The following is a 16,388-nucleotide window of genomic DNA, read 5'->3' on the forward strand; positions in this document are numbered from 1 at the left end:
AACTTAGTCACTGAAGTTATCAATTTCATCTCATACTCCTCATCCAACCGCCTTTGAGTTCTCTTGACAACACTTAACCACCCAAAACAAAATAAAAAAAAAAATAGTATTTTTGTTATGACAATATTACTATTTATGTATAAGTTTTTAATAGAATAGAATAACATATAATATCAAAAATAAATAAAGAGGTATTTTTTCAATTCTGTGCCTTTGTCTTGTACTTGTTTTGTTTCTTTTAATACAAGCAATGGTGTGAAAACAATTCTCCACAATCTAATTGTATATATAAAATATTTTTTTTCCTAAAAAATCTGAACGACCAATGATGCAGCATGAAGACAATTTTTTTTTTTTTCCAATTTATTCAATAATATTCATTAATTTTTTATTTAAATATGAACAACCAATGGTGAGAATAGATTTTCCCACAAGCAATGGTGTGAAAACAATTCCCCACATATATAAAAATATTTTTTTTCCTAAAAAAACTGAACAACCAATTGTATGAAAATAACTCACCACAACCAATGCAGCATGAAAACAGTTATCAAAACTACGTCATTTCATTTCGGTGGGAATTTTTTCCAATTTTATTCAACAAATGTTCTTGCTTTAATGCATAGAAGCTAGAAGATAGATTTCGTCCGTTCATCATAAAATTGATAGGACTAATAACGTAACTTGTCGGTGCAACATAAATGAAGCTAGCTAGCTAGCTGCTAGGCTGTAGAAAAATATATGAACATATATACATCAGCAAGTATATTAATGGGGTTTGCATGAAAGTCAAATATGTATATATATAGTATTATGGTAGTAGCTAGGATGTGTCCCGGTTGGCATGCGGCTAGCTTAGCTTGTTAACCAGATCTTTATTTAAATTTAATTTTTAAATTAGAAATATATGTGTTATGTTGGATTAGTAAATATAGGTTTCAAACGCAGATAGGTGTAATTGTGTGAGAGGTGGCGTGCTGATTACCGGCCGAATAACATGTAGAAATCCATGTGAGATCATCCTGCACCTTCGCCCACCGCTATATACTAATATACATTATTTCTAATATTAATTAATTTCCCTCATATATATAATACTAACGTCAACATCATCATTGTACGTGTGTAAAGCTACATATTATATATGCATTTGATTTGTATTAGTTATTAAAATTATGGAAGCTGTAAACAAGCACTAAGCATGTTGTTACTACTAATATTGTCGTCATCAATATAATCATCATTCCCCGATGGGAGGTTTGGTGAGAATTGCAATTTATTTTCTCCCAAAACTTTATAAAGTGATAAATTTCATGAAATGTGTTTGGTTTATGAGTTTATACACTAGGAATGAGAATTGATACAGTAAATAGGGGTATACGTAGAGTACTCTGCAGATGTTACGGACTGAGTACTGAAGCTCGGGATTCCCAACAGTGGGTCGGGACGCTTCAGTTCAATTAAATACCAAAAGTCCCCTTCCAGCTGCAATAAATGCCCTATTTATAGGAGGATGAGGGGACAGGCTCCGGCGACCCAGCATGGCCAGCATGTGGCAAGCATGCACCGGTCGCCACCGATGTGTGTAATACCTTGCCACGCGGCGATGCCGCCCTGGCCGACCAAGGCTCACGAGGTCAGAGAAATACTGACCGGTGCCCGTGCGGAGGACAGTCGGGTGCGGGTCCACGGTCGGCCTGCGGCACGAGCGGTCGAAAGGGGGGGGGGGGGGGTCAGGAAGTTGCTCGGACGGCCAACCCGGGCGGTCTCGTGGTCCATTCGGTCAGGACGAGGCTACCCATCGATACCGAGCGGACAACTACGGGTATGGAGGGTATATCCCTATCATGAAGCCCCCCTGGCTCGCGAGCCAGGCGATGGGTCAGGACGAGGGGCGCGGGCCATGAATAACCCATGGGCGCGTTGAGGGGGAAAGTTGCATGCGGCGCGGCTCACCTTGCACTCGCGTGCGGCAGCCGTTCCCCGGGCTGAAGGACACGCGTCGTCCCGCTACCGGCCTCGGGATCCGCGCGTAGGTTTAGGGAGACGGAACGATTTCCCGCCAAAAACCCATCCCTATAAATAGGGCTAACCTTGGGGACCCATTACGCTTTCAACTCCTGTGGCTATCGATCGGACGTTCCCAAACACCGACCGTCATCTCTTTGCAAACACTCACTCAACCACTACGAATCGGTACGTGATTTTCTTGTTATCCTTCATTTTTTGTTCGCGAAATAAATTCTTTAGTGTTAGGTGCCCGGGGGACTTTAGCCCGGGGTCTCTCCCGGGCGTTATCGTTGAAAACTTCCTCCCCTCGTCTTTTAGAGGCTGAATCATGTCGAACTCTGACAGTCAGAACCAGTCGGCCCAGAGCTACGGGGGCAGCGACGGCGACGAGACTGAGGACACGATGATAGAGGACCCGACGCCCGAAGAGTCGGCGACTACACAGGGCGAAAATTCCCGGGGGCAACAGATCAGAGCGGCAACGACCACGATCAGGCATCCACGAGGTCGGGCGAGGACAACGAGAACGATCGTGCATCGGCTCGGTCGGACGAGGCGGACGAGTAGGGGTGACTGCGGTTCCGATTCTGGTTCTGCAAATGGACAAACCGAAACCTTATAGTTAGGGATGTCAATTTAGCCCGAACCCGATGGGCCAACACGAAAAAAACCAAAACCGACAGGGCTATGGCCCGAACGGGCTAGCCCGATAAAACAAATTAGCCCGATGCCCGATAGGGCTAGCCCGAAATTAAAAGGGCTAACCCGACAACTCGAACTATTAAAAACTATTATTCTTTCTTATAGAAGTGATGTAAGACCTAACATATATGGAATAATTATTATACTTTAAAATAAATAAATAAATATATATATATATATATATATATATATATATATATATATATATATATATATATATATATATATAACGTAATGCTACAATATAGTAGCATTACTTTATATATGTCAAATTCTATGCGGGAACGTAGATAGGGACTATTTTTAATTTTTCGTTGAGGACGGAGATGGGGAGTATACTTCCCGCCCCGCCCATTCCGTCCCGCCTCGCTCGGTTGTCATCCCTACTCTAAATATGGGTACTCACTTTCAGTTTCTAATTTTAGTTCAGATGGTTCAACCCGCCCGATTAGCCCGACAACCTGAAGTTTAGGGTTAGGGCCAAACCGAACCCGAGAATAAAATATTAATAAATCAATTAGCCCGACAACCCGACAGGGCTAGCCCGAAACCGAGTGGGTTGGCCCGATTGACATCCCTACTTATAGTAAGGTTTCGATTCCGGTTCTAACTGGATTTATTTTTAAAAAATAAATAAAATAAGTTATAATTTTTAATTTTTTCCGGTTTGGAACCGGAACTGCCGGTTCCGGTTCCTTTTCACCTCGAACCTTAACCTGAACCTTATAGGTGCCGATTAGCACAGTAATGGTTTCGGTTCGAACCAAACCATGGTCACCCCTACGGACGAGGCTGGGCCCTCCAGGCAAGAGCCCCCGGCGTACGGCAACCAGGGTCGTTGAATGTCCCCGCGATGTTATGGCCAGCGCTCTCGACCCCTCCCTATCTCCAGCGTCTGCAGCCCGGCTGGGCGAGAACTTGATGAGCGGGAAGAAGATCTTCCTCAACAGCTCGTCAGCCAAGCACATCAAAACCTCTTGACGAAGAAGGAGGTGGGAGAAACCGCGACCCTCTTGACCGGCCGAGTACGCTTCGACACGCGCCGGTCTCTGGGGAACGTGAAAGATTACACAAAGGGTCTATGGCTCGGGGATGCACTTGGATTCCGTGAAGGCCCCACTAACCTTCCCGTTCATCCCCTTTCTGCTTGCCTTTCTCGGTTATTACGACGTGTTGCCCGGCCAGATATGCACGAACACGCACCGCATTATAGCGTGCTCCCCGCAAATCTGTGCCCGGCACGGGCTCACCAGCTCCATGGAGCTTTTTAACTATCTCTACTCGGTTCACCCCCTTGCGGCCACGCACGGGGGAGGTTTCTTGATGGCCCAATCGCGCACTCATCACTACAAATTCCTCCGACTGCTCGCCAACAATCGCGGATGGAAGGATAAGATAATCTCTGTGGAGTACCCATAGCACCTCCCAGTTGAGCGAGTGTGGTCGTTGCACTTCACATCGAACAAGCAGCTCTACGGTCGGCAACCGCAAAGATATCCTCAGAATATTACGAGTTTCGGATCTTCCGATCGACCGAGGAGTACCAAAACGCTCGGCTTCAACCTCCGAGATACGACCTTCCGGAGAAGTATATTGATTGTACCCGTTCCGCCATCGCGCCTGCCCCCAAGACAGAAGGTTCAGGGCTTCGACGTTTCCTCTCTATTTTTGTAATTATATGTTTTTTTATTTTTATTATGTTATGTATGTTAGCATATAAAATGGTTTTGTTTCTCAAGTTTAAGATTTTAGTTAATATTCTAAAATCATGTAATTATATATGATACCGTTATCTTATTTATTTATTTATTTTAATTTTTAAATTTATTAGAATATATGAAAATATGTTAAGGATATTATAGTGTTTGTATAAAAGATAACCCTAAACCAAATATGATTATATTACATACCCCAATTTTAATCAAACACATAAATATAATATTTCCAGTAATCTAACATTTCCAACAATCTAACATTTCCTAAGGTAATCTAACATTCCCTAAAGTAATCTAACATTCCATGAACCAAACGATCCTAACAGTATTGATCGATTTCACTTAAATTCATGTAACTTCTCTACGTAATATTTTATTGGTACATTTAGTCAAATTACCATTTACCAGAGCAAAAGTTGTGTTCTCCGTATTAATTCTGCATTGTGTGCACGTGTATTTCCCACAAACTTCGCGCTCTCCATAACTAAAACCCCACTTGCCTTCTGTTTCATAACGTTTTCGGTCATTCATTTCCTGTCCCCACCCCCACCCCCACCCCCACCTATCCTCATAATCCCACTGCTCTACTCTCTTCTTTCTCTAACTATAACTAAATTCTTCATTTTCACCTTTCAATTTTCCCGAATTCTTCAAGCTTATTGATTCATGCCTCCTCCTCCTCAGCTTCCACCCAAGCATACACTTTTGATGTGATCTGGAGAATTCTTTTTTCAGGTGAATTCCATCACGTTTCTTTTCTTAGCTCAATTTTGCATTGTTTGCTTTGTTCGTTCTAGTTGGATTTTTGAAGTGAAAAAAAGTGAAAATATTTGAATTTCAGTTATATATAGTCTCTTTTTGGGTGTAAATGAAGGAAGACTGGGGAATTGCTTTTTTCAGCTGTTTATTGTACTCAGTAAAGCGAGGTGGAAGAATCTCTTTGTTCCTGATTGTTGTTTTTGCATTGAAAAGTTGAAACCTAACGTTTACTTTGCTTTGTTGACCGAAACGGTTTCCTCAGTGTGCACGTAACGTTAACTGCTCTTTAGTTTTATTTATGGCTGACAATTAGTCATAGCCTTTAATTTGCATTCTGTGACTTACATCTTCTCTGGAATTCTTGTGTTTTTTTACTTTAGCTCAGAGAAGGAGAGAATGGATTCCAAGTTCATATTGTTCGTAATTTTGTTTTGTGGAGCTGTTTTGTGCTTGACAAGAGCTGAGCCGATGGAGGATAAGCGAGCGCTTCTTGATTTCATTGATAAAATTCATCACTCGAGGAAGCTGAATTGGAAGGAGCAAACCTCAGCTTGTAGCAGCTGGGTTGGAGTGACTTGCAATCATAATAAGGATAAAATCATAGCGGTTAGGTTGCCGGGAATTGGAATGCGTGGCTCAATTCCTTTGAATTCCTTGAGCCGTTTATCTGGACTTCAGATTTTGAGTCTGAGATCCAATCGGATCTCTGGTTCTTTCCCTTCTGATTTCTGGAAGCTTGAGAATTTGACCATGCTCTATCTCCAGTCCAATAGCTTTCATGGTCCTCTGCCGGCTGATTTTTCTGTTTGGAAAAGCCTTTCAGTGTTGAATTTGTCAAATAATGAGTTTAATGGGAGCATACCTTCCTCGATGTCGAACTTGACTCATTTGACAGCTTTGAGTCTTGCTAACAACTCGCTCTCGGGCGATATTCCTGATCTCAACCTCCCTAGCTTGCAGCTATTAGATCTGTCCAACAATAACCTCACTGGAAATTTGCCTCCATCTCTTGGAAGATTCCCTGATTCAGCTTTTGCTGGTAACCATCTTTCTCCGGTGATCTCTTTACCTCCCGTTCCCTCTGTTCTTCCTCCTGATGCTCCGCTGAGCAAGAAGTCCAAAAGCCTTAGTGAACCTGCACTGCTGGGGATCATAATTGGAAGCTGTGCTTTAGGGTTTGCGGTAATTGCTGTGCTGTTGATTCTTTGCTATTCACAGAAAGAAGACGAAAATGGGGCTCCAGCAAAGCCGGTCAAAAAAGATTCATCTGTCAGGAAGGCGGCTTCCAGTAGTCAAAATGGAAGAGATAATCTGGTGTTCTTTGAGGGTTGTAATCTTGCATTTGACCTTGAAGACCTGTTGAGAGCCTCTGCTGAGATACTAGGGAAGGGAACCTTTGGGACTACATATAAGGCAGCTTTAGAAGATGCAACCACTGTTGTGGTGAAAAGATTGAAGGAAGTGGGTGTTGGGAGGAAAGAATTTGAGCAGCAGATGGAGGTTGTTGGAAGTATCCGGCATGAGAATGTGGCTCCTTTGCGGGCGTACTACTACTCCAAGGATGAAAAACTCATGGTATATGATTACTACAGTCACGGGAGCATATCTGCTATGCTGCATGGTATGCCAATTACCTTGTTCTCTACTATTCTTAGCTTTTTGTACAAACTCAGTTGAATCAACTTGGTCTATCACATATATTTACCTGGAAAGTAAGTTACGGGCCATTTCTAGGCATAATAATATGTTTTTTTTCCTCTAATCACTACATTATAAAAGAAGTCCATTTTTTGTTAGGCGCCTTAGCACTTCAGTATTTTCATTTGTACATCTAGGTTACTCTTGGGCGGAGGCCGGTAAGGGCCAAGTCCAACAGTCCAACACCATGTGGCTAGGGGATTGTTGGGCAAAAGCCAGTAAAGGCTAAGTCCAGTACTTTGGCTCTCGAAAATGTGTGGAGGTATAAGGAAATAAGATTGCGCCTTCGCTACGAGATATAGCTTTTGGCGTAGTGCTAAAGGTTTGATCCTAACAAGTGGTATCAAAGCCAGGTCACAGGATTGACACCCTGGCTTTAGTGTAGTGGATCCTAACAATTACCCTGACATTGACCTTATCATAGTTGAGAGTTTCCGCACTAGGATAAATTCTATGCCCAACATTTTAAGCTCATGTATGTGCAACTGTAAGTTGTAGTAATGACATTTTCTGTCTACTATCTTCATTCATCATTGGTAAAAATTCACTGTGAATGTTTTGAATATATGCTTATACCTTAATGTATCTGTGAAGTGCAGCTAAAAGAGAACAGGGATGGATTCCTTTAGATTGGGAAACCCGTGTGCGAATCGCAATTGGTGCAGCCAGAGGTATTGCCTACATCCATGGTCAGAGCGGAGGGAAGCTTGTCCATGGGAACATCAAATCATCAAACATCTTCCTCAACTCTGAACACTACGGATGTGTATCTGATCTTGGCTTGGCAACACTGATAAGTCCAATTGGTCCACCCGTGAGGCGAACTGCAGGGTACCGTGCCCCAGAAGTTAAGGACACGAGAAAAGCAACACAGGAATCCGACGTCTACAGCTTCGGTGTCCTGCTGTTCGAACTTCTAACCAGAAAGTCCCCGACACACGCCATGGGCGGGAACGAGGTTGTCGACTTGGTAAGATGGGTGCAGTCCGTGGTTCGTGAAGAGTGGACCGCAGAAGTGTTCGACGTCGAGCTTCTGAAGTGTCCTAACATAGAGGAAGAAATGGTGGAGATGCTGCAAATAGGGATGAGCTGTGTAGGCAGAATGGCAGAGCAGAGACCAAATATGTCAGATGTTGTGAAGATGGTAGAGGGCATTAGAAGAGTGAATACCGGAACCCAACCGTCCACAGAAGCTTCAACTCCCACCCTGATGACACCACCCATTCCGGACGCAGGATCATCTTCTTCACATCCACACTGATTTACTGTGTTCATGTTTTATAGGAAATATGTTTATTCAGCCCCAATTGTTTTATATACATCTTCGTCCACATCTAGTTTCCATTTTTTAAAGATAATTATTTGAAGTTTGTCCCATGTTGATTTACCTCTTAACTCAGTTCGACAAATAAACAAGTGTCATGTGATTATACCCACTTTTTGTTATTTGGATACTCTTAAGAACGTTTGGTTCACGTGGTTCATGAAATCTTAGATTATGGAGAATGTTAAATGGTTAGAAATGTTAGATTTCTATATTTTGTTAAAATTGAGATATGCGTTTCAAAATAATAATAATAACCCAAGTATGTAAGATAAATTTATTTGGTTGAGAGTTATTTTTAAGAAAAATTGTAATTTATACCATATTCTTACACCAAACCTCTTTTTTATTATTATTTTTTTAAAAGCCAAAACATCAAACTTTTTCCCTAAACCCTACACTAAGGGTCCGTTTGGAAAGCAGGAAAATGACTTCTGGAAAATGTTTTCTGGAAAATTAGTCATTTTTCGGAAAACATTTTCCTTTCCAGTGTTTGGTTGCATTCTGGAAAACTATGGGGTTGTTTACTAACTTGGAGAAATGGAGAATTTTCCAAAAAAATGGAGAAATTGAGAAGTGGAAAAATGGAAAATGGAAAACCTGTTTACTAAAATCATCCTTCCAATTGTCCAACTCTTCTCCATTTTCCAAGTCTATGTATAATTTTGGAGAGATCCAATTTGGACTTCTCCAAATGGAGAAATGGGAGAAGATGCGCGTGAACAGTGCTTATGAGTGGTTGTGTTTGTTCATTTCTCTTCCTTCTTTTTCCTTTCTCTTCCTTCTTTTTCCTTTGTTTCCGTTTAACTTATTATTATTATTATTATTATTATTATTATTATTATTATTATTATTATAATTATTTTTATTATCTTTTTTTTTCTATTTTCATTTTTCCTCCTCTTTATGCACACAAATTTATTATTATTATTATTATTATTATTATTAATATTATTATTATTATCCTTTTTTTTTCTATTTTCATTTTTCCTCCTCTTTATGCACACAAATTTGTTATTATTATTAAATTATTGTTATTATTATTACTATGGCTCCTCTGGAGGGAATGCCACTTTGAATGAACTCATGAAATTTGACTAATATTTTATTTTATTTTAAGCATATGTATATATCATAATGGCATAATTGCGATGAATGTGGTTCATATTTTCAATGAGCATGGAAGACAATCATAATAATATACTAGGCTAATTAAAAGAGCACATTTACATTTGAGCGCATAATATGCCTACTAACTTCTGTACAGAAATGAACGCCCCAGAGGGGGGGGGGGGGCGTTTGATTCATGCTATATTATTATTATTATTATTATTATTATTATTATTATTATTATTATTATTATTAATATTATCTTTGTTGTAGAAATGTACAAATTCTATATAGAATGATTGTATTTAACAAAATAGAAAATCTGAGAAATGAAAAATTGGAAGAATGGAGAAATGGAAAACTGGAGAAATGGAAAAGGAAAACTAGAGAAATGGAGAAATGGAAAACTGAAAATGGAAAAACAGAAAAATGAAGTAAACGACCCCTATTTTTGTGTGTTTGGTTCATTTTCTGAAAAATGAGTACAATTGTATAATTAAACATTTTAATTCTTTTATTTAGAATATTACAACATGTATATATAATAATATAATAATATAATAATAATTTTAAATATAATAAAAACATAACTAATAATATATCAAAAATATTATGGTGGTAGTGGTGGTGTAGTGGTAGTGATGTTATTTGTTATATAATAATAATAATAATAATAATAATAATAATAATAATAATTGGTGGTGGTATGACGGTGTGGTGGCGGTGGTTGCGGTGGTATGGTGGTGGTGGTGGTGGCGGCGATGGTGGTTGCGATGGTATGGTGGTGGTGGTGGCGGCGGTGGTGGTGTGATGGTGGTGGTGGTGGCGGCGACGGTGGTTGTGGTGGTATGGTGGTGGCGGCGGTAGTGGTAGTGATGGTGGTGGTGTGGTGGCAGCGACGATGGTTGCGATGGTATGGTGGTGGTGATGGTGGCAGCGGTGGTGATGGTGGCAGCGGTGATGGTGGTATGGTGTTGGTGGTGGTGTGGTGGCAATGATTGCGGTGGTATAGTGGTGGTGGCGGCAGTAGTGGTAGTGATGGTGGTAGTGAAGTGGTGGTGGTATGATGTTGGTGGTGGTGTGATGTTAGTGTAAAAGTTGGAAAATGACTTCCCATAAAAAAAGGAAAAGTCATTTTCCTAAAAAACAAGCCTATTTTCCAAAGTCAACGGAAAATGATTTCCGTTGACTTGATTTTCCAGACACATCCAAACAATGAAAACTTGAAAAATGATTTGCAGAACTCATTTTTCAGGTTTCCAAACACACCCTAAATTATTGTATTCTCAATTTCTCATATTAAAACTTTATTTTTTTACTTTAATTATTTTAATATAAAATATAATTTTGATGTAAATAATAGTAATATAAAATACATTGAAGCTATGTTTTGTATATTTTAATGTTTAATTAATCTATATTCAACATTAGTCTCATTTAATTTTAAACCACTCAATGAGATTCCAAAATGCTATAATTTGTTTCTAATAATACAAATTTTAAGTTTATGTATTTAACAAATTATATAAATACAAAAAAAAAAAAAAAAACAAAAAAAAAAAACAAAAAAAAAAAAAACCACACACACAAACTGACACACAATCTCTACGCCAAAATGGCGTAGATAAAAAATAGAGTTAATACCTAAAATGGTCCCTCGACTATGCCATAATTACCAATTTGGTCCTCAACTACCATTTTTACCCATTAAGTCCACAACTATGTAACTTTTACTCAATTAAGTCCTCAACTATACAATTCTTACCCAATTTAGTCCTCGACTATACAATTCTTACCCAATTTAGTCATCTGTATTAATTTGACTGTTTGTTGACTGTTAAAAGTCGGGATAAAATTATAATTTTACAAGATTTCTCCTTCCTCTCCATTTAGCAGCGCCAAACCATGCAGCAATACACTCCGATCAGATTTCAATCGTCAAAAAATGGTTGAAAATCAAATTCATGGGCTATCCGATGCACAACCACTACTTCGATACTGACAGGTTTAGAACCCAACCGGAGCTTATTGCTACATGGTTTAGCGCTGCTAAATGCGGAGGAAGGAGAAAACTTGTAAAATTACAACTTTATTTCCACTTTTGACAGTCAACAAATAGTCAAATTGACAAAGGACTAAATTGGGTAAAAATTGTATAGTTGAGGACTTAATTGGGTAAGAATGATAGTCGAGGACCAAATTGGTAATTACGACATAGTCGAGGGACTATTTTGGGTATTAACTCTAAAAAATATATGGCGCATCACATTTCCTTTTAGCCAAAATGGCATCAACTTTGGCACTTTCCTTGAATCAAATTGCACCAAGATTGACACCATTTTGGTGTTTTATTGTCTTTACTTGGAGAGTTAGAGGTCGCCTTCTTAATAAGACCAAATTGACCAATAAAGAACTAATTTCAACCACATATATAGTAGCGTATAGTTCCTACCACATTACTTCATATTGAGAAGCCTTAGACTTACCCAATTTGACTACATACAGTAGCCTACAGTAAGACCAAACTGACTAAAAAAGAAGTATGTTGAACAAGCCATATGCTTCAAAGACTTGCTAGTCACTTAAACCTAAACAAAAATCCAAATATGAAAATCTTAATAAACTGCCCATGCAGGCTTCCAATATGTTAGTTAACACTATGGAAATGAGACTTGAAACCCAAACTAGTTCATTAACAAATTCGAAAGAATGAGTACCTTCCTTTGCTATTGCATTCTATTCATACTTACCAACATACAACAATAGAATGTTACAACATCTCCCAACTTCGAGGGTACACAAACTCATAAAAATAAGAAACAACAAACTCCCATATCTTGAAATGGCAAAGCAGATAGCTGCTGTGGCCTGCAGGCTTGCGAACAGTGAAATATCCAACTTATTTTCGCACAAATTTTGTTTTAACACCACCTGGAATCCAAAAATGTTCAAAAGGTTTTAGAATTATACAAGCCAGTATTGTCTGTACTCTGTAGTTGAAACACAAACAAAAAAAAAGAATTAATTCTTTGAAAGAACTATCACCAACCTTCAACCTCCTCGAATTGAACTTCTTTCACTAGGTTAGCAGCTGCATTATACTCAAACCTGAAAATTTTAAAAAGCAGATCATGAAAAAGTACCGGAAAGTCAAGAGAGACTGTTTAAAGAAGAGCCTAAGGGGAATGGAAGTGGGCCGTAAAAGTCACTTTGACATAAGCACTGCAGCGTTTATATTACCTATTGGAGAGCAAGACATCAAGTTCATAGTTCGATGCACTCTTGGTAGCATCCACTAAGACCGTTACAATTTCAGTCTTCCGAGTGCTAGCAATGAGTACATCATACTCTGTCGGGATAATAATGGCAACAAAGTTATCACTAAGTTCACTTAAGCAGAGCTTCTCCACAGCTGCCAGGGCAATCCTCCTCTTAAGAGCACCAGTGTCTGGGTCTACAATGTAAATTGCAAAATCAGTGATAAGAAGAATGCGCCTCTTCATCTTTCCTGAACCCGTGAACTTTAGAACTTTATCAGCGAAGAGAACTTTTCTGTCCCCTGCAAAATATAACAGATGGATAAGTTTTCCCCCTTTGAAGATACAAGATGTAAATATTACTCGTACTAAATAACAGTCCATGTATACTCATGCTCCTCAAAAATCAAGCTGCTCTCTTCCCTTCTCTCCAGGAGTTGTGTCAACAAGTTTTGAAAAGTTCAGCCCACACGGGCTTAGCTCACTGATTCAGTAGGTTGTATTTGGGAGAAGAGACGAAAGTTCTAAACTCGACAGCGACAGTGTAGATTATGTCTAAAGTGGACAAATCCCTTGTGCTCCCCGACATTTGGCTTTGTCTGCTCCACTGAGTTGCTGTGATTTATATCATTCCAAATGCTCAGGCCGGAGTATGGGTGCCCTTGGGATTGGGGATCCAATTTTGGGAGAAGTTTTGCAAAGCTCACCATTTTATTTAATCATATTCTACACAATTGGGCTATACGTCTAAAACATGACTTCTCTAACTCCCCCCACAAAAAATGCAAAATCGGAGAAAATGGCGTCGTCATTGATGCATAAATTATTGAAAAGTTTAATTGCAAAAATTATTGATATCTATAGCTATTTGATTAAATTTAAATTATAATTATAAATTATCCTCTACCATCAGAGTTCCAACGCCATCATGAAGTTCTGAAGCCTAAATTAAAGCATAATCTTGAATTATTCGATCAGAGAAATTTAAAACACAGAGTAATCACAAAACAATAATCTAAAATCTCTACTCTATCAAAGCAAATTATTGGAATTCAGTATTCAATTATTCGGAGCTCCGAGAAAAAAAATACCTTGTTTTTCGAGAATTTTCATGAGGTAAGGATGAGAAGGCACGTCGAGATAATCGCCAAGGTAATCTCGATGAAGAGACGCTTTTCTCCTCACCTTCACTCCCATGAATAGTTCCTGATCTTCTGTCACATTGCTCTCCGACGGCCGGAGCTTCATACTTCCTTCGTCTTCGTCGTCGTATCGGACTTTTCCGGCTGGATCTGGTTCTATTTGGACTCTCCGATTTGACTGATACCGTAAAATTCTCGGCGGGGAAATGACCGGTGGCGTGATCCGCCGCGTTCACGCCGCCGGATTTATGGTTACTGTGTCAATAGTATTGACCAAGAGATAGGCAGGTTTGACTTGGCGAATGGCTAATTATATTAGCCGCTGGGCGGTTGTTATACCATGGACTAGGATTTTAAGGTGGATCCTGATTTTAAATTGTGTATTTGTATTATTAGAATTGTGAATATTTAGAATATAAATTGTATTTTTAAATTTTAAAAATTTGTGAATAGAAAAAAAGATCGTTATAAATTATAAACATTTATTATGTAAATTGTGTATTTTTGAATTCGAGTCCACTTTACAAGGTGAATCTGAATCTATAGAATAATTTGCCGCTGCTAGGTGCACCATCCGATTAATACAACTCGCCCTCATTTTATTTTACTATTATTTGATTTTTTTGATTTACGATGAAAATTCGTAGCTAATATAACATTTTTTAAACATTCATAATTTTTTACAAAATAATATATGTTCTATATTGTCTTTTCAATTTTTTTTTCATAAATAATTTGGTATATATAGCGGTTTCTTGGGCGGTTTGCTGGAAACTGAGATGGACTCTTCGAAGAAGAAAGAAAAGAGAAATAAAATGTCTAAAACACCCTTATTATTTTACCTATTAATATTTTCTGGTGAGATTTGGCCTGCAATTTGGCCGGAGGCCCAGAGTGACAAAATTTGATAAAATTTGAATAGTTAAGGTACTAAATTAACAGTTTTAAAAGTCGTGGATTGCAATAAACAAGACCCCAATAATTATTGGACCAACATTAAATTTTACTCTTTTTACTTATTACAAACGTAGAAAATTAAAGTTATGATTTGCAATGAAAATTTGTAATGAAACTTTTTTTTTTGAAAGGATTTGTAATGAAACTTATTTTGTTGCAGTGTTGCAATATGGAAATTGCAACACTTCTGTATTTCGTCGCAATTTTGCAATAGAATGAAAATTTTGTTGCAACTATGGTGCAAAATATAAAAAAGGTGCCAAACTCTGGTGGGAAGCACTTTTGCAATGGACAAATAAGTCCGTTGCAATTCTTGCAATTGGATTCCCAATGGATGTAAAAACGGTTGTAAATGTTTTTTATTTTTAAAAAATCAATTAATTTGCAATTGAAAAAAAAAAATCGTTGCACAATCGATCATAACAAAATTCATTTACTACTAAAAATTTGTTAACTATTAAAACATTAGCATAATTACAATTATTTCCCACATTTTAAAATTGATCTTAACCTTGATTTTGATTTTTAGATTTATCAGTTCGCACCCACAAATAATTTTGAGAAAATTAATAATGTAGTAAAATTATTTTTTAAAATATAAGATGCATGATACAAGCAAGTGAGTGCTCATTTTATTTCAATATGTTTGGTTATAATTTCAATTTGACATTTGTGTGTTTAAACTTTAATATTAATTTTTGTATGAACTAATTTTATGAATTATAAACATTTTGTTTTACTTTATATATTTTCAAATATATGTTTTTACTTTATATTTTATTAAAATATATTGATTTCATTATTTTATATTTATTAGATACATCATGGAGTTGGAACGGAAAAGAAAAAAGAAAAAGTAAGCATTTTGTGCAATTATAACATCGTATGCCACAATTGCTTTAACCAAAACATATTACTATAAATATATTTATAAAGAACCTTGTATGACTTCACTTTTTATAGGACAGGAATAGATGAGAGAAGTCTTGAATGGATATCCTATTCGATGTGTAAATGCATTTAGAATAGACGACTCCGCTTTGTTTAAGCAATTATGTGAAGACTTATATTCAAAATATGGATTGCAATCTACTAGGAATATATCAGTTGTGGAGAAAGTTGATATATTTATATACACACTTGCTATGGTCATCTTCCTCTCACCGTTCAAAAATGAAGTCTCATACACCATCTCTCAGCCACTCTCTCTGTTTGTGTACAGTTATCCCGTGTATATATATACAAATGGTTAAATTAATGAAAAAGGTTGGCTGGTGTTTTCGTTCAATTTTGCTCTTCTTCTTTATATTGTTTTCATTTTTCAATATACAATACCACAAGATTCACACGAAATTACGTTATGATTTACAACATTATTAAAAAAAAAATTACATCATAAAAACACAACACTCATATGAAATTGAATCAAAACCAAGCATCATAAAAACACAATCTCATACGAAACTGGATCAAAACCGAGGATTAACTAAATCGAAACAAAAAAAATCAAAATATGTAACGAATTATAAAAATTAACAACTTTTTAAGTAAAATTGTAATTTTTTTTATAGAAGTTTTAAATGAAAATTGTAATTTATGTACCTCACAAATATATCTTCAAAAAAAAAAATGTACCTCACTAATATGTCAATTACCATTGTCACCCTTGAATTATTAGTGGTGTAATGATGACGATGATGATTGATGATACAAT

At 37.6% G+C, this 16,388-nt stretch overlaps 2 protein-coding genes across 2 annotated transcripts; one reads left to right on the forward strand and one right to left on the reverse strand.

Annotated features, from left to right (window-relative positions):
- The first annotated feature begins 4,982 nt into the window (after positions 1 to 4,982).
- Positions 4,983 to 8,336, forward strand: LOC109173177 (probable inactive receptor kinase At4g23740). Its single transcript, XM_019322454.1, has 3 exons — positions 4,983 to 5,162; positions 5,567 to 6,807; positions 7,484 to 8,336. Exons 2-3 carry the CDS (start codon positions 5,583 to 5,585, stop codon positions 8,143 to 8,145), a joined length of 1,887 nt encoding a protein of 628 aa, XP_019177999.1. The 5' UTR covers positions 4,983 to 5,162; positions 5,567 to 5,582; the 3' UTR covers positions 8,146 to 8,336.
- Positions 8,337 to 11,907: 3,571 nt separating this feature from the next.
- LOC109172989 (myosin IB heavy chain-like) lies at positions 11,908 to 14,030 on the reverse strand. The gene is made up of 4 exons (XM_019322232.1): positions 13,667 to 14,030; positions 12,559 to 12,877; positions 12,368 to 12,426; positions 11,908 to 12,249 (listed from the first exon to the last, which is right to left on the reverse strand). The coding sequence occupies exons 1-4, from the start codon at positions 13,821 to 13,823 to the stop codon at positions 12,218 to 12,220; spliced, it is 567 nt and encodes a 188-aa protein (XP_019177777.1). The 5' UTR covers positions 13,824 to 14,030; the 3' UTR covers positions 11,908 to 12,217.
- Between the last annotated feature and the right edge of the window lie 2,358 nt (positions 14,031 to 16,388).

The sequence above is a fragment of the Ipomoea nil genome, unplaced genomic scaffold (assembly GCF_001879475.1).
Source record: "Ipomoea nil cultivar Tokyo-kokei standard unplaced genomic scaffold, Asagao_1.1 scaffold0465, whole genome shotgun sequence".
NCBI classification, from domain to species: domain Eukaryota; kingdom Viridiplantae; phylum Streptophyta; class Magnoliopsida; order Solanales; family Convolvulaceae; genus Ipomoea; species Ipomoea nil.

Excerpts from the sequence above, each read along its gene's own strand:
- LOC109173177 (XM_019322454.1), top strand. The coding sequence starts at position 5,583 with ATGGATTCCAAGTTCATATTGTTCGTAATTTTGTTTTGTGGAGCTGTT. Across the intron at positions 6,808-7,483 it reads CATATCTGCTATGCTGCATG|CTAAAAGAGAACAGGGATGG; the intron begins GTATGCCAATTA and ends TGTGAAGTGCAG.
- LOC109172989 (XM_019322232.1), bottom strand. The coding sequence starts at position 13,823 with ATGAAGCTCCGGCCGTCGGAGAGCAATGTGACAGAAGATCAGGAACTA. Across the intron at positions 12,878-13,666 it reads GAAAATTCTCGAAAAACAAG|GGGACAGAAAAGTTCTCTTC; the intron begins GTATTTTTTTTC and ends TATATTTTGCAG. Across the intron at positions 12,250-12,367 it reads TCAATTCGAGGAGGTTGAAG|GTGGTGTTAAAACAAAATTT; the intron begins GTTGGTGATAGT and ends TTTGGATTCCAG.